This window comes from Hippoglossus hippoglossus, chromosome 5 (genome assembly GCF_009819705.1).
Source record: "Hippoglossus hippoglossus isolate fHipHip1 chromosome 5, fHipHip1.pri, whole genome shotgun sequence".
NCBI classification, from domain to species: domain Eukaryota; kingdom Metazoa; phylum Chordata; class Actinopteri; order Pleuronectiformes; family Pleuronectidae; genus Hippoglossus; species Hippoglossus hippoglossus.
In genome coordinates this window covers 6,573,820-6,597,628 of record NC_047155.1, presented here as the reverse complement: position 1 = coordinate 6,597,628, position 23,809 = coordinate 6,573,820, and the positions used below count along the sequence as shown (strand labels likewise).

Genomic DNA, 23,809 nt, shown 5'->3' with positions numbered 1-23,809 from the left:
CATGTGCATAATAACTGCTTCATCCATTACACTTCAGTGTGAATAGATCCAGTTGATTATTTCCCTCGTGATCCCAGACGTTCCCTCAGAAACACATTTTGTGTCAAATTAACTCCCACTGACGAGTGGACTTCAGGTCAAGGTAACCGGACCTGTTCCTGTTTAAAACATGTCCAATTAGGACAAGTCGATGCGTAACTCAATTTCCTGATCATAATTTAAATTTACATGATGTCATGTCAGCGCACGCTCAAGTGCAGTGATGTATTTTTTCAATAAGGGCTGTTTCTAATTGATATTAGAAACAGCTCCTAGTACATAGAGCTACTTAACAGCATCATAAACTAAGGCCTAAAAATCATGTAGGTGTTATTATTTGTACCCTGAACAGGAAATAACTCGACAGCATATGCACGGATTGGTGGATTGATTCAGATGATTAACTTTTGGAGCTGATGGGTCAAAGGTCAACAAGAAGAAGTCAGAAAATTATGTAAAAAATAAAATTATTTTTGCATCTCATAGGACGATAGACCTGATATAAAGCTTATAAATAACATATGATCATACAGTTGGATACTGATTTCCCCCCATCCCCATCATTTAATAATGATGTCATGATGATGTCATTTTGAAATGGCATTATGACAATATCAAATCAAATATATCTTTATTGTCCCCCCGGGGAAAATTTGTCTTGGGCCAAAGTGCTACAGCAGCTGCAGAACAGAACATTGTGCAACACAGTGCACAAGGACATATTGTGTAAGACCCAGAATAATAACACAGAATTATATACATAAATAAACTAAATTATATACAAGTAGTTGGTGTGGTTTAATTACAGTAACTTTCTTATTTTTAAACTCAAAGTTATGTTAATCTATGTTAAATATCTCTGCAGCTAATTTGGAAGTGTAAATGTCCAGAGGTAAAAAGTAAGAGTGGCCCATCAGCGTGCAGGACATGTCCACAGTTCACTGTAGAGAGACAATCTGCTGTGTGCGGAATCCCTAAAATGTATAACGCAGTATTTTATCAATTACATTTTAAGTTGCTAAGAGTTTAGAATAACTGTTTGATTCATGGGAGTTGGCGGAAGGTTGTAAAAGCTGCTCTGTAACCTGGAGAACCCTTTAGGTAATAGATTCATGCTCATTGCCAAACCTCTAGCCGGTGATATGCAAGTGAATGAGGCTGCATGTGCAGGATGTTATGAAATATTTCCGCACTTTAACTGTGATGAAGCTGGTTTCCTCAGAAGGAGCATTTTGGTGACAGGTTTTAATAAAGGTACACTTAAGCTTAGATGTAATGCTGTCCTGGCGTGTGTGAGTGTGTGTGTCTGTGTGTGCGTGTGTGTGTGTGTCTGTGTGTGAGATATAGAATGTAACTGGGTTAATTCAAAGAGTAATGTGAGGTCTGCATTGCTAGAGGCATATGCCATGCGTCCCACGTGCCTGACTTCCAAATGAATCAAGGCTTTTCTACAGTGTTGATGCCACGAGCAAAGTGCATAGGGCTTTTTCAAACACTAAATATTACATCAAATAAGCCTGGCTGTGTCTCTGGTGTCACCATTGAAAGCAGAATCAGCTTTTCAAGCTCACAAAATTTCCATTGCTCATTGTGAACACACTCCTCTGGTGATTCTAAATTTAGTTCCCCCAGCAGCCTGATTTGCAAAAGGTTGCACGTAAATTTGCGGGTGACCCCCATCCCACTAATTGCCTTGTTCAAAGGTGTCAAAACATGCACGTGGGGGTCACGCCCCTCCTGCAACAGCCAACGAATATCAAATAGCATTAATATGTAGAGTCTGCTCTCTTTATAGTGGGGTGAAGGCTACATTTGTTCAGTGCACGGGGGCCTGTTGTCCTTGAAGCATGAAGGAGCGCGGCATCGCTCTGGAGACAAGTTGCTTACGTTTTACCTGCGATGAGCCTGATTTATATTCAAACGTGTCGCACGTATAATTTTCCCCAGACTGTTTCCTTGAGATGGAATATCATGACTAATAAATGTACTACTGTGTGTATATATATATTGAAGATGTATGACATTGGGTGCTTGAAGGAAATGTCAGTTTAAATGAAATGTCTATTTCCTTTGGGCAGAATGGGATCAGGGGAATTTAATCCTTGTGTAAGAGCGAACAGAGACAGAACTGCTGTAAATGATTCATTTCAACACGGTTGTTTCTAATCAACTGAGGCGTCGGATCGGGATGAACTGATTCAAACGTTTCTCTACTGATTTTGATTCTTGTGTAAAGAAGTAAAATGTTGGCCATGTCATGGGCAATACCTCGTCTGCTTTATAACGTTAGTATTGGTTATAGGATTGGTTCCGATCATAGACTTTATATAAAGATGGACAACGCATCTCCACTTCCTCTGGTTGTATGAAAGTGAAGTATCCCAGATATGGGGGCCGCCATCTTGTGCTTTTGACGTCATTTGGAGCCGGAGTCTGAACTTTTTATAGCATCAAATAAATAATTTAAACTAAACTTACTAGAAACATGAGTACTAACCCTAACCCTATCTTCGGAGAAAAAAAATGTCACGTTTATTTTTTACTTTTCAATTTGGTCCATGTCCCGTTCACTAACATAGAGGAGGCAGGGTTTATGTAAAATATATCAAATGTGTGTCAGTAGAATCAAATAATCTACAGTTAATATTTTATATCCCTTGTTGTTCATGTCTAATTGAAGGTTGTAGCTACAGGGAATGATAAGTTCCTAGCTGTGATTAAAAATCATTTCTGGCTTCTCAACTGCTGCCATCGAAGTTATAAATTATTTTAATTATCCGAAAATGATGATTGTTGAACAAAGGATTAGGATTTGATGAGTGAATTATGATTAAAAAAATACTATCAAACACTAACCCTAGTATTGAGGCGGATACTGATCCAGTGTATTGGTGCAAAACAAAAAAGATTAACAATATTCATAACTTATCTGATTATATTTTCAGTTTCTTCTCTTGATATACACATCCTGCATCTGGCACCAAAAGCCCCGTTTCTTATCTGGAGCTGCTATTCAGTTATCCAGCACAATAAACAAATGAAAATAAACAACATGAAAATGTATTTCGTGTCTCCTGGAAAGTCAGAGACTACTTAAATAAACATTTCTGGCTCTGAGCCCCTAAACAACTCTTCTGCGAGTTGCTGTGTAATCTCCCGCATGCAGCATTCTGCTCACTTAACCTTGCAGAAAGCTGTTTCTTTATTCCGCGAAGCTTAAATAATACAGGTCTGAGAGGGCAATCGAATGCTCCCTAACAGATCTGAATCTCACTGGGTGTGAGCCGGGACCTGGGTCTCTCCTGCAGGCCTCCACAATTTGGACTTTTCAAAAGCTTCCCGATTGTAATTCATCTTATCAGCCTGCTGTGTTTTTCGCTGAGTGCCGGGGTTAGTCATTGGATTGCTGTCCACGTCGGGCTGTTACTTGTAATCCATCATTGCAAAGCAGACCACCTCCGTCCCAACACTCCCAGCAGCAGCTCTCTGCTGTAATTCCTCACCCAGTGCCATTACTGCAGTGTTATTCTTTTATAACAGTTTTGGCTCTGGTGAGAATGGAGGAGGGTTGGATACGAGTTTTCATGCGCGTTTGTCAAATTGAAAAGAATTTCAACGCGGGAAATCTTTTTCATTCTTTGTTCTGTGAGAATAATCAATGTTGATATTTCATGTTTCATTCTTATTCTGTTTTACAGATCGAGAAGATCATGAACCTGATTGGAGCAGGCATAGAAACGTCCAAGAGCAAACAGCCCACACAGAGCTCAGGTAATGCATCACATCTTTTTCTATTTTCACGATGATTGATTTCAATTTGCGCAGTTCGGTCTACTGACTTACTGCTGCTGGATCGGCAACAGACATTGGACTATAGTTATTATGTATTCGGGTTGTCCGTCAGTTCTCCATCCCGTTTTATCTCATGAAAGCCTTGAGGGAATCTCTTCACATTTCAACATTCAGTTGAATTCAATGATGAACTGATAAGATTTGTTTGCTTTGTGAACACAATATCTCAGGAACACCTCAAGGGAATTCGTTCAAATTTAGCACAAGTGTTCACTTGGACTCACAATTTAACTGATTCGATTTTTGTGGTCGGCTGTCAAAGTTCAAGGTCACAGTGACCTCACAGATCATGTTTTCAAGAAATCTTAGATCTACGTTCAGGGAATTTCTTCAAATTTTGACCAGTTGTCACTTGGACATAAAGATTCATTGATTAGATTTCAGTGGTTAAAGGTTTCAGTGACCTGATATGAGTCTGGAATGTTTTATACATATATAGTGTTTGGTAGAGCCATACAACAGTAGGGTGGTAATTCTAGTTTTTCCCAGAGATCTGAACTTGTGGTACGTAATTTATTAGTTTGGTAACGCAAAACAACAAATTTGGGGTTTGGGGAATTAAGTCATTAACCATTTATAAAGCTCCTAATTGACTTGGTGCTGCATTGATGATAGTCCCATATATTTTATTGAATAGGAATTGTATGTAACATTGGCAGCAAACGTTTTACACCTTGTACCTGAATACATTTATGTCTTATTAAGTCTTATTCAAACACAAACACATGGACTGTAGCGTTGTTGTCCTCATACGTCACACAGATTCAGGCTGTTATTTCTTTGACACGTCATTGCTAATGGCAAACGTAATTCTAAATTCCCCTCGTTGTCATATTTTCCTGTTTTCTCGAGTTAATGTAAACCTCTATAGGGACGGAGCTGATAGTACGCTTCACCAGGAGTCCTTCCGGCAGTGCAGAGGAAGAAGCCAGCTGGCATCAGCTCAGTGTGTTTAGATAACACTCCTGAGGTGATACAGTGTAAACCCACCTCCATTAGATCCTCCGCCATAAGGACGTTTCATCATACACGGTTGTGTAACAGCCTTTTTCTGGGTCTGCCCAGCACTGCACAAGATGTATTTGAATAAAGTTCTCAATAATTTGGCGCAGTGTGCTTCACTGACCACACAGCTGCTGACCACAGCGAGGTGCAAGAGCCAGTGGAACTGGTAAAATGTGATAAATTTGAATAAAGCGAGGATGCATAAAGCAAAGAAACGTCATTGGAATTAGAAGAATTAAAACTGTCATTATGAGATAATTAAGTTTAACCTTACATATCGTCTTCCTGTCAGCCCATTATAAAAGTCTGACAGTGGATGTGTATGCAAGCGAGTTTAGTTTGACCCAAGCAACCAATTAATTTAAGTGCTGAGCACCGAAAACGTTAAGGGAATCTACACATTCCATCAACTCTCTTCCTGATTTCATATGTTAGAATTTGACTTCACTAATGAAGGAGAAACGTAGATGAGTGGCGAGAAGAAAGTTGACGTCTTTAGTGTCAAGATAACAGCGGCCATTCCCCAATTTAATTATCACTATAATAAAAGTGAATTTATACGGAACCGTTTAGAAACAAAATGTTCCTCACAAAATAAAAAAGAAGGAGCCGATCATTCAAACTTCTGAACAAAGTTAATTAAATCAACTTGTAAATTAACTTTGCTTTAACATCTCTCACGTCATCATGTTAATTTACATCAGTTCCTTCCAGGCTGCTTCAAATCATAACAAAAATCATTTATAATCGTTAACATTATTTTACGATACATATTAACTGAGCGACCCGGGAGCAAAGCTGGTTTCCATGGTGTTAATTGTAACTTGACTTCAAGCACACTCACGCGTTCTTAGATTAATTACTATGCTGACAATTAAGACCCGAGGTTGTGTGTGATTACATAAAGGGAAATATGGTGTTTGTTTGTTTGTGTGTTTCACGTACAGGTGTGTGCTATTTATAGACCTCGTTTGAGGAGCGGCACACGGGAAAGTGTCCCAGATTCAGCTGAGTCATGCAGCCGCTCGCAGATTTCACAGGAAGATTCTGCATAAGTAGCTCCGGAGGCTGCTTTTGTTGTCTGCGCGCGTTGGTAAAGAGCTTCTGCTTCTTTTTCTCAACAATTTACTGAAGAGAAAAAAGCAGGAGAGGAGGCAGAGAAGGAGGGTTTACACAAATATGAAAAACTAAATGGTCGCTCTTCATCCAACCTTTATTTAGTTTATTTTATTTAGATATATAAGTGTGAAAACCATTCCATGCACCGTTCCCTTCTGTGCTGTCCCACTCCAACCAGGAAGCCAATGAATTCATCTTTATGTCTGAACATCAGATTTTTGTGGCTGTGAAAAAAAAACCCCAGCCCCTCATTTTTGTGCCATTTTGCACGTTAGCGGATGAGATTGTTTGTGTTGTGTGTCCATCACGAGCACCTCGATTGTGCGCTAACAGAGCGCTGAGTAAATGAGCTTAAAAAGAGAGAGGGAGCGGCGAGAGAGCTCAGCTAACAGCACGCAGGAGGCATCGGCTCCGGTTTGTGTACAGGCACACATTGACGTTCAAAGGGAAAGAGTCCGCCTTCAGTTTCCCCTGAATTAATTCAGCTTTGCGGCTCATTTTCTCCTGCGCTTGTGTGTGTCGACAAGGAGCTTGTTCATTCCTCCTGCTCCGATAAAGAGGCTCGGCTTTCTCCAGGCACAACCTCTACCTCTTCCTCTGTAAATAGGTGCTGCTGATGGCTGCTCCTCGGGGTCTAGTCTAGACCTCAGTGCTCAAAAGGTGCAGAAACCCACTTGGATAGATTTGATGGCTCGGCCTGTTTAACACGGGATAAGACAGTGACCCAGTTTCCCCCCAGGGAGGAGCAGTGGATACTCTTGTCATTCAGTAATTAGGTCCTACGACTGTGGGAGGTTTTGCTGTCCCAAATGTATGGAGGTAATTGGATAAGGTGGCTGGTATTTTTAACAGTCTTTGTCTGGATATTGTGGTGTAAGGGCTCACTTTGGTTTGAGGCCCAGTAGGGAAGAGAAGAGCAGCAGCAGGAGGAGGAGGAGGAGTTGTGGGATCTTGGAGTGAATCATAATTAGTCCACTTCAATCCTCCTTACTTCCTCGAGATAAGATGGTGAATTTTATCTCACCCGTATGTTTCATCGCCTCCTCCTCCATTAGTCCTCTTCTGCCTCTTATCTGTCTTCCGCTCATTTTCTCTCCCTCTCGCTCCCTCTCTCCGTCACTCTTCTCCTCGGCCGGACCGAATCTGACAGCAGCTCCTCCTCCTGCTCACGAATGATGAGAGCAGGCCCTGGCCGATGACTGACGGGTCACGGGGAGACCTGACCTGGCCTTTTACCTGATCGTTAGCTCCACACAGCAACGCGGGAGCAGGCGGCCAATTACGTAGGAGGTCCAATCAATAGCCCTTCACTTCGCCTCCTTCTGTTGGCATCGCTTCGCCTCGCCCCTGACGGCCTCACCGATCGGCCTGGCAACCCGTTTGGGAATGTGTGAGGTGATTGCGAGCAGCTTGAAAAAACCTGCATAATTACGCTCCTGCCTACAGCCGTACCCAGATAAGCAGCCCCAACATAGGTGGGTGCTGAAGTACCAGTTCTTTCAGAGTCAAATGGTCTTTTTAGTCCCCAAAAAAGTATCTTGAGTTTTTTAATCATCGCACTTGCATTTCCCGTAAGTGGCCTCAGCTGAGCTCTAAAAATGGTTGATGTGACACGAGCATCTGGAAGTACAGGGCATAATGGAATTTGCCTCTTTTCTGTCATGCTGTATGACTGGATGAGGTGGAGATGGACCTGAAGTGTGTCTCCTCTCCTCTCCTCTCCTCTCCTCTCCTCTTCCTCTCCTCTTCCTCTCCTCTTCCTCTCCTCTCCTCTCCTCTCCTCTCCTCTCCTCTTCCTCTCCTCTTCTCTCCTCTCCTCTCCTCTCCTCTCCTCTCCTCTCCTCTCCTCTCCTCTTCCTCTCCTCTTCCTCTCCTGTCCTCTCCTCTCCTCTCCTCTCCTCTTCCTCTCCTCTTCTCTCCTCTCCTCTCCTCTCCTCTCCTCTCCTCTCCTCTCCTCTCCTCTCCTCTTCCTCTCCTCTTCCTCTCCTGTCCTCTCCTCTCCTCTCCTCTCCTCTTCCTCTTCCTCTCCTGTCCTCTTCCTCTCCTCGTGCATTAGAGACTTCTACCGACTTGAACCAATGCTGCCCCCCCTCGTCCTATCATCAAAGTAAGATGTAAATGAAGTAAAGCCATCTGCTAATAAGCGGAGGCTTTGTTTCAATACCCCATGTTAGCCCAAAAAGAAAGAGGATGAAATTCCTCCTGCAGAACAAGATGGGTCCCCGTCATCCATTTACATTCTTTGCAGAAAAGGAGTGTGGTTTTTGGGCTTGCTCCTTGTCTCTGATGGTGGTGTCCTGTCTCCACTGCCAAGTACAGAGTGCCTCTGTGCAATTCTAATCAATGCACCACCTCTCCTTCCATTCGAGGAGGGGTATCAGGGGTTTTTAGGTGGTGGCGATGGGGGAGTTAAAGACAGACAGAGAGTATGAGTGCATTCGAGAGGGGACCAGGAGAGAAGGGGGAAGGGGTAGAGAGACAGACGATGAGGCAGGAGACAGAGACTGTGTTCTGAATCTGCGTTTGAGAGCGAGAGGCGAGGAGCGAGACAGAGTGAGGGAGAGTGCGAGGCAGAGGGAGGGGAGCTGAGATAGTGGGAGAGTGAGGGAGAGGTGGTTACGTGGAGCAAGCACCCCACTTCATCAGGCAGCATACGGCAGCCCTGCAGTGCGATCACACAGCGTATGGGAATGGGGCTATGAGATCGAGAGGGAGAGACAGAAAGCAGAGAGAGAGAGACGAGAGAGAGGAAGGGGGGGGGGAGTTGAAAAGAGGAGCTTGAAGAGATTTGCTCAGATGAGAAGGGGGGATGATCACTGAGTCTGTCGGCTGTCGTGGACGTGGGAAGGACGCGGCGGCAGTCGCTGAGGTTGAGGCAGATCAGATCGTGGTCTCCTGTGTAGAAGTCGAGCCGGCGTCAGGACGTTATGCCCTGTGAGCAGTGAGGGGGGGTTAGCGTGTGTGAGCCAGGAGCAGCTGCCGTGACTGCATCTGCCTGCATGTCTCAGACAGGCAGGGGATGCAGCAAACCTCTGCCCTGAGCACAGAGGCTGCTAGCAGCACCCAGCGAGGAGAAGAACCAGGTGGGCTGGGGCGTGAGTTGGAGTGGGGGAGGTTGGCGCTCGCCTCGGGTAGAGGAGCTGGCTTTAACCCGCACTGTGGTCCTCCCGCAGTCATCCTCGCTACAGAGTCAAGAGGCTCACCTGCCGTTTGATGGATCTGATCCTCTGGATTTACTGCTCTGAGAGATGAGAGGCACGTTTCCTGGCGGCGCCTGCGGAAGAGTGTGAATGCTGGGCAGCACAGGGAGCAACAAGGACACCAAGCCTTTTCCCACTGGCACTCAGCTTTCCCGGAGCTTTATCAAGGAATCTATACTTGGATTTGACCATGAATTGAGGAGTTTGGAATCGGCACACTGTGGAAATCCCAAAGCCAACGTTTCTCTCTGTCTCGGTTGCAGGATTTACAATATGTCTACCTGACTCTAGTGACTGTGGAGTAAACATGATTTAAAACAAATGCTGTCCCTTGACGATAAATAACACGAGTACCTCAACAGTACTTTATAGAATGCTGCTACCTTCATTGTATGAGCCGTGTCCTAGCTCTCAAAGAGGTTGACCAATGAAGCCATGGGACTCAGCCAGAGCTTTACAAGTATGTGGTGAAAACCCTGACAAATTCATTTTGGGGGAACTGAAATATTTCTGTGTTACACCCTGATGGAGTGATTTTAGAGAAAATGACGGGGGATAGTTTTAAGCAGAGTAAATAATGTGTGATGTATGAAAATGTCTGATGTAGTGATAAATAATTTCCATTTTCCCTCAGCCTAATATTTTTACCCCCCCCTCCCTGACTTGCGGTGTTCAGTATTGTCATGTTTTTGGACTAGCCAGACACTTGTTCTTACTCTCGCTCATCTGCTCACTAAAGGAATGTTTAGTGAACCCTGTTTGTTGGAAGATGCCGTAGTGGCTCAGTCCAACATAACTAACAGTACCAAGCTTCAGATGGGCCTCCTCCCCTGCACTACCTCCACCCTCGCCTGACATCTCCAGTCAGTCACAGTAACAGCCGAGCGTGTGTGTATTAGCCTAGTCAGTCCCCCCCCCCCCCCCCCCTGCAGGGCTTGAGCTGGGCCCCGCAGCACTTCCCATCCTCCTCCCGTGTTTGAGTTTAGCCGGGCCCCCGCCTGTACCGTGGGAGCCCCCTCACCCCCGGCCTGGACCCTGTCTCCCCCCCACCCCACCTTGTGCTGCTGCACTCGGCTCTGCCTCTGCTGGCCGAGGATGATGTGGCAATGCCATGTGTCGTCCTCTGAGTGCCGCTGCTACCGGCTGAACGGCTTCTCACTGCTGAAGCGCTTCCCTCTCTCGGCAGATGGGGCCTGCGGTAGAGCCCTGGACCAGCCGGTGGGAGAGTGGCTGGAGCACGTGGGGCTGCCGCAGTACGAGAGCAAGTTCCTGGTCAATGGCTTTGACGACCTGCGATTCATGGTGAGTCACCTGCGGCACGTCATCCACAGGGGTCGGGTCCACTCTACATCACTCTGCCTCTGCCCCTGTCAACGTTGCTGCGTTTGTCTTTTTATGTCACCGCTCTGCTCGTCTCTCACTTCCTCCAACCCCCCCAACCCCCCTCTCCCTCCCTATGTCACACTCACCCTTGAACCCCTTGTCTTCCTCCCCCCTCTTTCCCCCCCCTCATAACTCCCCTTCACCTCTGTGCGATGCATGACCCTGCTAAGATTTATGACCCCTCACTGAATCCCTTTAAAGAACATGGGCTGTCATCAATGGCAAGACAAATGACAACCGAAACCCATTAACTTTTTTTCCCAGCATTCCCAATCATGCTATCTCATCTACTGTACCAGTTATTACAGTCATCTCCTTCCCTTATACTGGATCCTCTGCTTTACAGATACTTGACTTGAGCTAGAGACATTCAGCTAACCCTAACCCTAACCCTAATCTTAAGGCTTACACTACACAAACAATCCCTTATCTTAACACACTGTAGTCTATTCTAAATAGACTTTGCATGGTTGCTCGCCAAATCTCCCTTAATCTGCTACCCATCATGCTTTGTGCTCTGCTCGTGCTGCTTTTTGAGACAATCTTGCACAAACTGCACAATGTGTGATTCCGTTGCAGCAGCATGTTTTTAACACGATATTTATATCCCGTGTAATCATTGTGTTTGGATTCTGACCACACGTTGGCATGCAGACGTTTATTTTGGTGACAGATTTATTATGTCAGAAGTAAGTGCATTATCCAAACCCATACGGGGACTGTAAAGATTACTGCCTCTGGAAGTCATCGACACAGTTTGCACGAATGTTTTTCCATTTTTTAAACTCCCTGGTCAGATTACATATTGATAACTTCATTTAACTGCAGCTCAAAGCTTGTGTGCGATAACGACTAAAAGCGTTATCATGTTTCCCGACAAGAACATTGCGTGGCAACCCGATACTGCGTTGGGCGGTGATTGTTGAAAACACCATTATGTTTCCAATCCCGCAGACATGTTACTCTGAAAAAAAACATGTGCTGCACACTGTAAATAACTCGCCCCCAAAGGGCGCACTCGGACATTTGTCAGACCGCAGCGCTGCGTTAGCACTATGGGCTATATGTTACACCGGTTTGTCACAGCTGAGCTCAGTTAAGTGAGGGCAGTGAGCTCCGAGGGAAGGATGTTGAATTCACTAAGTGGTTCAGTTGAGGCGTGCTGGTTGAAGAATGAGATAAATACATGATGGACGGCCTCACGAGCATGTGATCACTCCTACTGGGCTGAACAGGTAAACATCTTTAGTCTGTGATTTGGTTATGAGGTGACGCCAAGCGTGAAGAAGTAAAATACACAGTCATAGTGTGTAGACGTAGTAAAGAGGCAACAGTTTGTGATATGGATTAGAACTGGACTGATCCAGGGAGACTCACAAGCAGATGTTAGGTTATTACTATTGTTTTGTATATATCCAGCATTAGGTAATAAAATGCTGCGGCACAGTAACACAGATAGCAACAATAGTGTTTTCACCAGAGAACAGAAAAGTTCCTGTGTTCTAAATTTCATGGTCAAGTTCTTTGTTCATGTTTTTTGCTTTATTATTAACTGTAAAAATGCTTTGAAGCTTAATTTTAGATATGAGGAATTAAAAATAAATTCTCCAGAAGAAACAAAGTATATATTATGCCTTTATTCATAAGTTGGCATTACATAGGTGAAGGAAACAAGGAGAGAGGGAGGTGAAGAAAGTTACTCAACAAAGGACCTGAGCTAAAACTGAACCCATCATCCTTTACCTTTCATAGTAAATGGTCTGTGCTTTGACCACCAGTTCACCTGGATACAAAAACATTCACTTTCTTTTATTATATTGTGCCAAAGATAGCGAAAATGGGAAATTGTTTATAATCAGAATAAATGAGATTGTTTCATTAACCTAAAGTTAATTAAATGTGTCAGAAAAAAGTACTAGAAAAATCCTATAAATTCAATTCTGCCATTACTCATTATTCTGCTTATCGTTTTATGACATAGTTAAAAACAACAAACCAAATAGACAAACACGCATATATGTTTTATTCCTGCATCACGTCAATGCATTTGGTTCATTTCTTTTGAGATTACAAGAGAAACCCAATTTACTAAAACATACATCTTCTTCTGATATGACACATATAAAACAAAAGTGAAGACCCACATAAAAAAAAAGAAAGAAAGATTTAAAGAATATACATATCTCTAAATGGACCTGAAGTCTTTACTGCCTGACACATTTTTATGATCTTACTTTATGCATACACGCAGTTGTATTGGCCGACACTAGCGAATAGTTATCTAAGAGCAAACAAATCATCCTTCCTGTCAGTACAATTCGGCTGTGAGATTCTACTGTATGTTGAAGAGGATTTGCGGGGCAGCGGCGTGATGAGGACTGTGGGTCATTTGGCATTCTGATGCTCATTTTCATGCCACGGCTAATGTGTCAGCCGGACTTGATGGATCAAGGAGATAAATCATGAGGCTCACAGGGCAAATTACCCTTGGATATTTACAAGGATTGTGGAGGTTGCAAACAAAAGGGAAAGGTCAGAGTAGTGAGGCAGACATTGTGAATGTTTAATATTGTGCCCTTTTAGATTCTGTCACGTTCACTTCAGATGTGATCAATCTGACCGAACTCCAGCACAAGAACTTATTTGTGGGATTCGCTGCAAAGAATAGACGGCTGAGCCAGTAGAGGGCGGTATACTGTGGCTCGTCTCCCAGTCAGTGTCATGTTTGAGTGCGTTTATGTAATAAAAACGACACAAGGAAAGGCAGAAGAAGATGTGTGCGTGAGTCTTAGATGCACATTAAAGCAAATAAAAACAGCGTAAACACTAATTCGATTCTTCACCTCCTCGTCCAGAGGAGGATGAGAACTATCCACCATTTAATTCTGCAGTGGCAGAGATCTCGTACTGGCTCGACTGAACCGCCGCTGTCACAGCTGAAGATCTACAGCGCTGCTTTGGAAACTTTCCTCTGGCCCGTCTACCCGAGCAGAGAGCGGGCGCTCACACGAGTCGGCTCCCTTGCATGCGACGATTGCTCTGAGATGCAGCTTTTGAGGGATCATAAATTATGAAGAGCTGTGTGCCCATTCTCATAATTTTTACACGATGATTATCATTTTGCGCGTCTCTGCATGCTGCCGGAATTGGGCCGCCCGTGGCTTTTTTGTTCTCGTGGCCTTGGCGGCCTACACGTTTCGTTTACAGTCAAAGATTCAAAATGATTTCTGGTCTTTGTTTTTTCTCTCTCGGCGTCACGCTTTGTTGCACCGACGACCAAACTAACGTGGCGACGAGCCAAATTGTCGACTGCAAAACATCTAAGAAATGCTCCATCATGCATTTACATCCCTGCTGCATTAATTTTGCATCAGACTCCCCAGCCCCCCCCCCCCCCCGCTCACTCAAACGTGATGATGTGGTAGTGAACGTACATATTGTAGCACGTGAAATAGGTATTTTTATCTTTTCTTTGCCAGATTACCGTTGCGGCTGCCGACTCGTGAAACCGTGACAAAATTAGAATTTTCAAAACATCTCCTCTCTGGGGCACGGAAATTCCAATTCACTGTTCCATTAACCGAGTGCATTTAGCGAGATGAAGGACTTCTACCATGGCTGCGTCTGCAAGTCGTATCCGATCAGATCAAACTACCAGAGCTCATAAACTATGTAAGGAACTCAACCATACATTTCCGTCACATGTTTCCAATGCAGCATGAAATAATAAGTTTGCGGAGTCTCCCGAGGCGTCGTCGAACTTCAAACTGTGTTAATAGAAGTGAGGGGAATCTATTTCGGTCCTCCCAGCTTCATTTTGACCTTTTATTCTAGTGATCAGTGAGTAATCTCTCCACTGCGCCCTGATACAGGCCCCGCGAACACTGCTGCATTGTGCTCTGAAGCCAATCCAGCGAGAGCACACTGAGTAAAGACTACAGAACATTTTAACATTCTTGGCCAGGAAGATTTAATCTGCAGCACTCCACTGGGGAAAAACGCTTAGCTCCACATATTCAAGGTTCTCCTTGTGTCTTTTACTCGCGCCTGTAAACTTGACTGAAGATGACAAAGCAACTGGAGCCGAGAACACGAACAGAAACACGAGACAGACGAGAATCTGCTCCAGATTAGACGGAGAGGAAACACGATTATTGTTCTTTCTGTTTCCTTAATTGAGGAATTGTTGCGAACTATAGTGAAATATTTGTATTCCTTGTTGGACGGTGGAGTTTCTCCTCAATGAGACACAGCAGCGAAGTGACTGTGAGGAAGCTGCTGCAGCCACGAAGGCTTTGTTCTCTTTGAGTCGCACCAGATCAGATTGATTACTCTTGGCATGCACAATTCATTTGACTTCATTGTCCTCCCACTCTGCTGTCCCTGCTTGTGTCAGAGATGTGTGTGTGTGTGTGTGTGTGTGTGTGTGTGTGTGTGTGTGTGTGTTTGTGTGTTTGTGTTCTCCCTGGAAGCTGTCATTGTACAATATGTCATGACACTTGTATTGACCTATGATCTCATCGCCATTTGTCAGTGCTGTGTCTTTTATATGCAAATATAGAGTTTGTGTGTGTGAGTGAGATTTATCGTGCACTAAATAACTGATGTACTAGCTTGTATTGTGCTGTATGTCCGTGTTGTACCTTGTGTCTGTGCATGCATCTGCGTGTGCTTGATTGTATGTGATGATGTGTTAGCGTGTGGCTGTGCGTGCGCCTGTGCGTGCGCCTGTGTGTGTTTATTTGCACTTTGTCTCTTGTGTTTGTGCACATGCAGGGAGGTAACGTGATGGAGGACCAGGACCTCAGAGACGTTGGGATCACCGACCCAGGACACAGAAAGAAGATCCTCCACGCGGCACGCAACTTGCCCAAGGTTCGTGACCTCGGCACCGAGAGAGGGACGTGACTGAAAAATAGCAAAGACGCAAACAAATACAAAGAGAGAATACGTTTTTCGTAATCGTGCATTGACACAATGATCACTTGATTTCTGCTTCATCGGAGATTAAATAGCAGCCTTCAAGCAAAAGACGTTGAAATGGAAAAACTGGCCTTTTACCTCAGATACTATGGATTTAGGTGCAAACAAGTCAATCAACTAGAATAACACTCAGTACAGCACATACCTCCCCCATGGAGAAATGTGAAATAAATCTCTGTCAGACCTGGTGACTTATGCCGGGTGCACTCCGCCTCTCACCCAACGTCAGCAGGGATTGACTCCAGCTCCCCGATAAGTGGTATAGATAATGCATGGATGGATGGATGTATAGATGGAAGGATGAATGGATGGATGGATGGATAGATGGATGGATGGATGGAAAACATTTATAGTTTCTATCCATCTATTAACGATACTGCTCATTCTTGAGGGTTGAAAGGAGGCTAATCTTATAGGTGCACCCTGGACACGTTGCCAGGGCCGACATATAGAGACAGACAACGATTCCACCCCATAATCACAACTACAAACAGTTTGGTGTTGCCAGTCAACCACACAGGTATGAAGGGGGGGTGTACAAATTCCTCATGGAGAGAACCGGGTCACCTAGCAGGGGGGGTTGGACTTGATACCTGATGTAAAATAAGTTTAATGTTCAGAGATCACCGAAGTGATTCTCTCCTCTATGTGATTTGAATATCTGGAGCAAATTTCCAGTTTCTTGTCAACATATTTAACGAAAAAACTAAAACTGTCAAACTGCTGGTGGCACGAGAGGAAGTCAGTAGGATTTTTACTATTTCTATCAGGTTTATAACAATGCATAAAACCTCAAAGACGTGTCAGAGCATCCTGAGGTCCAGGGAAGGACTCCTGTGTCCATACCTGCTTATAGGAATTTTTAATTGCATGTTAGTACAACTGGACAACCACCATGTTTTTTAAGGTACAGTCCTCACTGTGTTCCACGTGTCCTCCTCCACTCTGCAGGTAAAAGCTCTGGGCTGTGATGGCAGCACGTCTCTCGCCTCCTGGCTGGACGGCCTTGGTCTGCATGAATATCTGCCCAACTTCCTTTCAAGCGGCTACCGCACGCTGGAGTGTGTGAAGAACCTGTGGGAGCTGGAGATCGTCAATGTAAGAATTCAACGACTCGAATCACTGATCATATTCTTCTCATTCTGGGCTCTGACAGATGATGGTTGAGCCGATTATTGTTCAGTGTGTCACGTTTTGACAAAGACTCACGAGTGCTGATGGTCTCAACCCCTCTGACAAACTGGTTTCCTTGTGGATCTGTGGCAGAAACACAGTGATTAGTGGAAACAGAACCGATCTCATGTAAAGTCAAAGGCACAGTGCTGGGTGATAACAGGGAATTTGGTTGAATCATTGTGGAAATAACATTGAGTAGCTGCTGAAGTTATTAAATGTAATTCATCAGTTGAACTTGTGTAGAGTTAGTTTGTCAGTGTTTGTGTTTAGACGACAGCGGCGGAGGATAAATCTGACGGATAACACGACAGAGAAGATGAAAAAATCATATTATCCTCGGCTACATTTTCTCTAATCATTAATTTCTTGTGAAGCGCCGGATTGTTTTTCAACCTCAGAGAGAAAAATAAAACTTTGGTTGAACTTGTCGAAAGCCTGTCGTGATGCTGTTGTAAGTCGACACTGTTTTGTTTGTATGAGTCACAAGTTAAAATTGATGACAGCTACTGAGCCTCTTTGTAGAAATCTGTATTTGGGGCGGCACGGTGGAGCAGTGGTTGGCACAAGTCGACTCACAGCAAGAAGTTTGTGGGTTTGAACCGGAGAGCCGACCAGGGTCTGTCTGTGTGGAGGTTGTATGTTCTCCCCATGTCTGAGTGGCTTCCTCCCACAGTCCAGAGCCATGCAGACTGCCCATAGATGGTTGTTTGTCTCTTTACATCAGCCCTGTGATTGGCTGGCGACCTGTCCAGGTTGTACCCGCCCCCGCAATGTCAGCTGGGACTGGCTCCAGACCCGCGGTGACCCTCAGGCGATTTGCGGTATAGATAATGGATGGATTGATTTATTTGACTTCATTCACCTCAGGGATGGGTCATAAGTTAAATTATGTCAATATATATCAGACAATATCAATAATTATCACGATAAATGTCACATTATTATTTATTTTAAGGTGAAAGTCGTGATATAGAAGCAACTCGTAATATCACGACTTTTCCAATCTCATTTTGAAACTCTGAAACCCTCTGAATAGTTCACAGACTAAAGACGACCTCGCAGTCGACAGCTGCCAAACATATTCTCAGGACACAATTTCCTTCAACTCCGTGGTTTTCTTTCTTCAGAACAGACAGTTTCTTTCCCAATCTTTTCAAAGTCCTGATACTTTAAACTAATGTGTAACTTCACAAGATGTTCCACTTTCCTCATTTTTACACAGGTGACGAATTGGTCTTTTAATATTCCCCCTCTAACATGACACAGTGTCTAAAATGATCACTTTATTCTCGAAATCTCCAAATTTATTTTTCTTCAAAATGGCCCGAATACTCCACCGTAATATTGCCATAGATGACACTTATGTTGTGATAATTATTGACTCAACATAACACTGGAGTCTGAACTTGTCAGCGTCTCTTGAATTTCCCCGTTAGTTTCAGTGGAGACCACCTGTCAAGTAGGAAGCAGCTTGTCGGAGTGACGACAGGCAGCCAGACGATCCAAACACGTGACCTGAGCATGTGGATGAGCATGTTTCTCAGTACGTTTCCCCTTCAGTCCCTGGTGTGTCTGGCCTGATCGATGCAGAGACAGAAACCAGCTGCAGTTGCATCAGCAGCTGCAGGAGAGCGGCAGCCAAACGCACTGTGCTGTATATGCAGTGTTTGAGGATAGGGTCCAGCAGACTGCGATGCAGCACAGCGAGATGGGTGTGAGCGCAGGGCACGTTACCGCCCGTGTGCAGAGCAGCAGAACGGCCTCCCAGCATCTTGGCAGGACTCACTTCTCACAGTACACTTCCTACTTACTCCTCAGCATCTTTCAACAAACAGTACCAAGCGTCAAGATGATGTACGAGCTGGTTTACACTCCCGTACAATCCCAACGCCCTTTGTTACAATTTAAATGATCTTATGCCGCGCACCTCCAGCACATACTGGTCTCGCTGGGATTCTGTGCACGAGAATAAGTGAAAAATGAAAAAAAAACCCGGCACCAACGGAAAATCCAGAGCACGAACCAGTTGCCTCCTCTGCCTGCGACTCTCACTGCATAAATAATCGAAGCCTTCAGACAAAGAACCACACGAGCCGGTTATAGAATATTTTGTACCAAGCAGCGTAATTGCAAATGTGACATCAATCACTCGACATCCACCTTGACTGGATGAGTACGGACGTTAAAAGCCAATTATGCAAATGTACAGTATTGAGATAATGAGCTCTCACTGCATAAAATTAACCTATGTGTGTTTTCTTTTCCCCTTGCCACACCACTTTGAAAAGACATTTACAAAAAGGTTCAGACACAGACACCCGGGATTCGTGTGTGGCAGCAGCTGAAATACTGTGAATTAAAAAACGTACATCTAAACATCCTGCCTCCTAGTTTTCAGCAAATCACTTCTCTTATTTGCATTTTACCTGCCATCATCCCATAAATCCGCACTTCCTCCTGTGTTGTTCGATGAGAAACGTCGTGTGAGTTATGCAATGTCCCTGGAAGGAGACGCTGCTGCACTTTGGGCTTATGGCGAAAACAGATTGAGGCTGAATTATTGACAAGAGTCATTCGCTCGGCCGGTGGACGGCTGCCAGGGAGGAGACATCTACTCGGTGTTTTGTTTTTGGATAAACACGTATTTGCTTAGAGGAGATAAATTCTTCTTGGTGACATATTGACGGAGTCGTGTTTGCTTCTAGGTGATTAAAATCGGCGCCCTGGGCCACAGGAAGAGGATCATCGCCTCTCTGGCAGAGAGACCCTACGAAGAAGCTCCCAGCAAGTCCCGTCGTCTGTCCCCCATCATGGTGAGACTGGTGACCTGTCATGATCTGTGTTGTGAGCTCTAATCTCTCAGATCCGATGTCGTGTGAACTTCACATGCAGACCTTGAATAAATAGGTTATCTTTGAATTGCTCATCCAAAGTAGAGCTGCAATGATGAGTCATTTAATGTATTAGTTCATCTAGTTAATCAGACGTATGTGTTTTTGTCACTTTTTAGAATATGTGGAAAAACGTTTCCGGCTCCAGATGTGAGATTTTACTGCTTTTCTTTGTGATGAACAAAATTTAATTGAAAATCTTTAAAAAACTAAGTGTTTCAGTTTTCTGACATTATTCAGACCAATATATTGTTTCTTTTCTTTCTTTTCTTTCTTTTCTTTCTTTCTTTCTTTCTTTTATTCTATGTTTCTCACACTCTTTCTTTCTTTCTGTTTATGTTTCTCTCCCTTTTCTTTCTTTCTTTTTCTCAATCTTTCTTTCTTTTTTCTATGTTTCCATCTATCTGTCTATGTTTCTCTCTATCTTTCTTGCTGTTTCTCTCTATCTTTCTTTCTGTTTCTCTCTTTCTTTCTTTCTATCTTTCTTTCTTTCTTTTTTCTATGTTTCTATCTTTCTATTTCTTTCTCTCTATCTTTCTTTCTGTTTCTCTCTTTCTTTCTTTCTTTCTATCTTTATTTCTTTCTCTCTATATTTCTGTATTCTTTTCGATGTTTCTCTCTATATTTCTATTTCTTTCTTTCTCTCTATCTTTCTTTCTGTTTCTCTCTTTCTTTCTTTCGCTCTATCTTTCTCTTTCTTTCTTTCTTTCTTTCTATCTGTGCTCACATTGTTATCGATCATATAGATGATCACAAGTTTCAGCTCTAAATCCAGGTTACATTAACAATGATTGATTAATAGTTAGTAATTAGAAATAATGCACAGCTGGTTTTCAGTGATATTTTTCATACACTGGTTTGTTTACATGACTGGTGAAACGTGAGAAATCATAACAATAGATGTCGCTGAGTCGTCTTATTACTCGATGTGTTTTGAGATGACTTGCACTTCAGGGCCTCGGTGGATAATCATAACATTTTGTTGCGTGTTGTAGTAAAACGGTTTAACTCTGTGAACCCCGGTGTTCATTAGACGACGCAGGTTTGATATCTTCTCATCTCTGTGAAGCACAAGAAGACGTCACAGTCTCAGTAGCGTGTTTCTATCTGAAGCTCAGAGTGTGATTCAGACTGCAGCAGCGTTCGAGCCACTTTATCACCACTACACTGCAGAAACATACCGTCAGCGCTAATTCACTTAATACACTGGTTATGCTCAAGATGGCCAATTAGATAAAAGGGTAGTTGTGCAGATGCCCTCAGTGTGACCCATATTTAGAGTCAGTGACGCTGCTGCGAGATGCTTTACACCATAAAATGCTTTCAAGAGAAAAAAAAGTACTTGCACAGAGATGGATGCTGCCTCTCTTATTGGACAACAATCAGAACAGAGCTTAAGATGGAGGTTAAACCAGCGTCACGTGGAAATCTGTGTCTCTACGCCAACATCATTTTGTGAGAAAATGGATCCTCTCCTTTCTGCGGCGGAAATCTAATTTTGGAACGAGATTCTTCAATATCATTATGCTCACAACGGTTAAACACTCAGGGCTGATTTCCCAGGCAGATTAAACTGGGCTGGAAAGAATGGAGACTCTCCACGGAGGAGGCTCTTTTGTCGAGGATTAAGCTTGGATGTAGATCAGGGGAAACCGGCCTGCGCACACAGCGCTGTCAGCTCATTCATCTGTGCTGTGTTTGTCGTCTTTTGTGTGTGTGTTTGTGTGGCAGTTTCATGACCTCCTGTCCCAGACCACGTCCCCCCTCAGTCAGATGGACCCCTACACCAGTCGCTCCATGGACATGCTCCTGCCGCTGACCGAGTCGGACCGCCGGCGGAGAGGAGCGGACCAGGACTGTAGTGTGTCTCTGCGGTCGTACAGCGAGAGGCCGCGCTCTGTAGTGAGTTCCTCATTTCACCTTTATCGACAACAAGGAACTCGTTCTCATTCACTCTGAGTGAGCGATTAGGAGGAACATGGAGGAGGACGCTGAGACACTGAGACACTGAGCTGATCTGGATGCAAAACAAACTTCCTGGTTGAGTTAAATCTCATCGGTCAGAGCCAAAGAACCACAACATTAGAATGTGATTAGGAAAATTGAAATAGGAGAAACTGACTGTTGAGTAATTTAACAAAATATAAATTGAGACAATATGAATTAGTCATAGATTTGGCTGTATTGTTTGTTCTGTCTCTTTTATATTGGAGGATGTATTATTAGACCGTTGTGGTCAATGTTGGAATCAATGAGCAGTGAGTTTAAAAACAATATATTTTAAAAGAATTACTTTGGTTTGTCTGACATTTAATTTACTTCAGCAGCCAAAAAGCCACATTCCTGTCGGATATCTTATCAATTTAATTGATTTCCCACAATAAGTTTTATAACTTAAGTAACTCCTCTGTTAAAAAGGGGAAAGTAATATTAGAAAGCTCCACAGTGTCTCTTATGGTTAAAAAATATATATTCTATCACATATATTTTAGATGTTTAGAAGTTTAGCTAATTTCTCCCATTTTCTTATTTCAAAAATGATATATTGCAAAATATGGTGAATTACATTTAAAAAAAATAAACTTGTGTTTTGCATTACATCAGATAAAAGACTTCAAAACATAATTTATTTATGACTTGTTAGTCTTTGATTTCAAAAAGGCATCAAATCATTAATTTGGATAAATTACATTTTAAAACACAAGTTTATTGTATTATTACTTTTCCAATTAAATTACTTCTACTAGAAGCACTGAGTTATTTGGCTTCACTTAGGGGATTTTATCCCAGAGTGAAATCCAGAGCTGCCTTTAATTTAAAGAAGGTTTAAAATAATGAAAAGAAACAACTAAACATAAGAACTAATCCACTCGATTCTTCTCTCCCTGACGTGAGTTCAGTTCTCATGTGCCTCCCTGAATTCCCTCAGCTCGCCTGTGATGCTGGGCCTTGGAGAATGAACTCAGAGTATCTCAGTGATCAGAATCTACCATTTTCTAAAGGTCACTCGCACAAACAGTCGCCCGGTACCTGCTTCACTTCGGCCGAACACAAAACACCGAGCAGCGTCTGCAGGGGAAAAGTTGCACGACGGCACTCACCAGGGTCCATATATGTAAAATCAATACTTCAATTCAAAATGCTTAGTGGATTATTGTACTCATTATATTTTACTCTGACAAGTGATTTATGAAAGAGCTGAGCACGGCGTACGTTGACCTCAAGGCCAAACCCAGGGCATGAATATTTATGTTTGTAGAAGCAGATAGAAAATGATTTTTATTAAAGTGCTGACCAGGTGCACTTCACTTTGCCTCGTGCTAATGTGCGGCAGTCAGACGTCGTGACAGATGGACGGAAACACACAAATATGTACAGTACATGGAGTCATGTGGTCATAATTTTGATCTGTTGTTCAGTTCTAATATAATGCAGAATACAGTCTTTCTTTAAAGTCTTGAGATGAGGATCTGTGTCCTGACGATAAACTCTATATGTATAAATAGATGAAACGTCTCCACTTCCTCCCACTGCACCCAAATTAGGCCAAAATATCCTGGAAATGGGTGCTGCCATCTTGGCTTTGGACGTAATGTGCGCCAGAGTCCGCGCAGTCGTGATCATGGTGTCTTGACCGAATCGCGAGTCCGTCTCAGCTGTCAATCATGATGTTTCAACCTGTTTTTTCATAGCATCAAATAATGAATGAAAACCAAACTTACTAGTAAAGTAAAAAAAACTGAAACATCAGTGTGATAAGAACTACCTAAAATGATAGAAACCATCTTTGAGAAAAAATTCACGTGTACTATTTAGTTTGGTCCATGTCCAATCTACTAACATGGAGGAGGCAGAGTTTATGACCTACACTAAAGGCAGCCACCAGGTTGCGATCAAAAGGATATGGATATATGTTTCATGTCACAGGTTTAGTTTTAGTTTCCTCTTTTCATTGCGATCACCAAACAGTGTTTTTTCCATCTCTGCAGGACAGACAGAGCGAGCGACACAAAGACTCTCGTATAAACCTCCGGCCGCCGAGCCAGTCTGCGACCTACGCCACGGTGTCCGCCTGGCATCACCAGCCCGAGAAACTCATCCTGGAGTCCTGCGGGTACGAGGCCACCGTGAGTCACGTTTTACTCTCTTTACATTTCACTA

The 23,809-nt window shown here is 43.5% G+C and overlaps 1 protein-coding gene across 11 annotated transcripts in view; it reads left to right on the top strand.

The window, feature by feature from the left end:
* anks1ab (ankyrin repeat and sterile alpha motif domain containing 1Ab) overlaps nt 1–23,809 on the top strand; it is a 46,010-nt gene that overhangs the window by 10,279 nt on the left and 11,922 nt on the right. For 8 of the 11 annotated variants that reach the window (XR_004613792.1, XR_004613791.1, XR_004613790.1 and 5 more), the window contains exons 2-8: nt 3,738–3,810; nt 10,402–10,517; nt 15,375–15,473; nt 16,533–16,679; nt 19,463–19,570; nt 21,380–21,550; nt 23,638–23,775. Coding sequence is in view for 6 of the 11 variants with exons in the window: in XM_034584776.1 (XP_034440667.1) it covers nt 3,738–3,810; nt 10,402–10,517; nt 15,375–15,473; nt 16,533–16,679; nt 19,463–19,570; nt 21,380–21,550; nt 23,638–23,775 (852 nt within the window). In the remaining 5 variants the exon portion in view is untranslated. Of the gene's footprint in view, nt 1–3,737; nt 3,811–8,591; nt 9,099–9,188; nt 9,676–10,130; nt 10,518–15,374; nt 15,474–16,532; nt 16,680–19,462; nt 19,571–21,379; nt 21,551–23,637; nt 23,776–23,809 lie in introns of those variants that run through there. The other 3 variants (XR_004613793.1, XR_004613794.1, XM_034584778.1) reach the window with 3 other exon arrangements.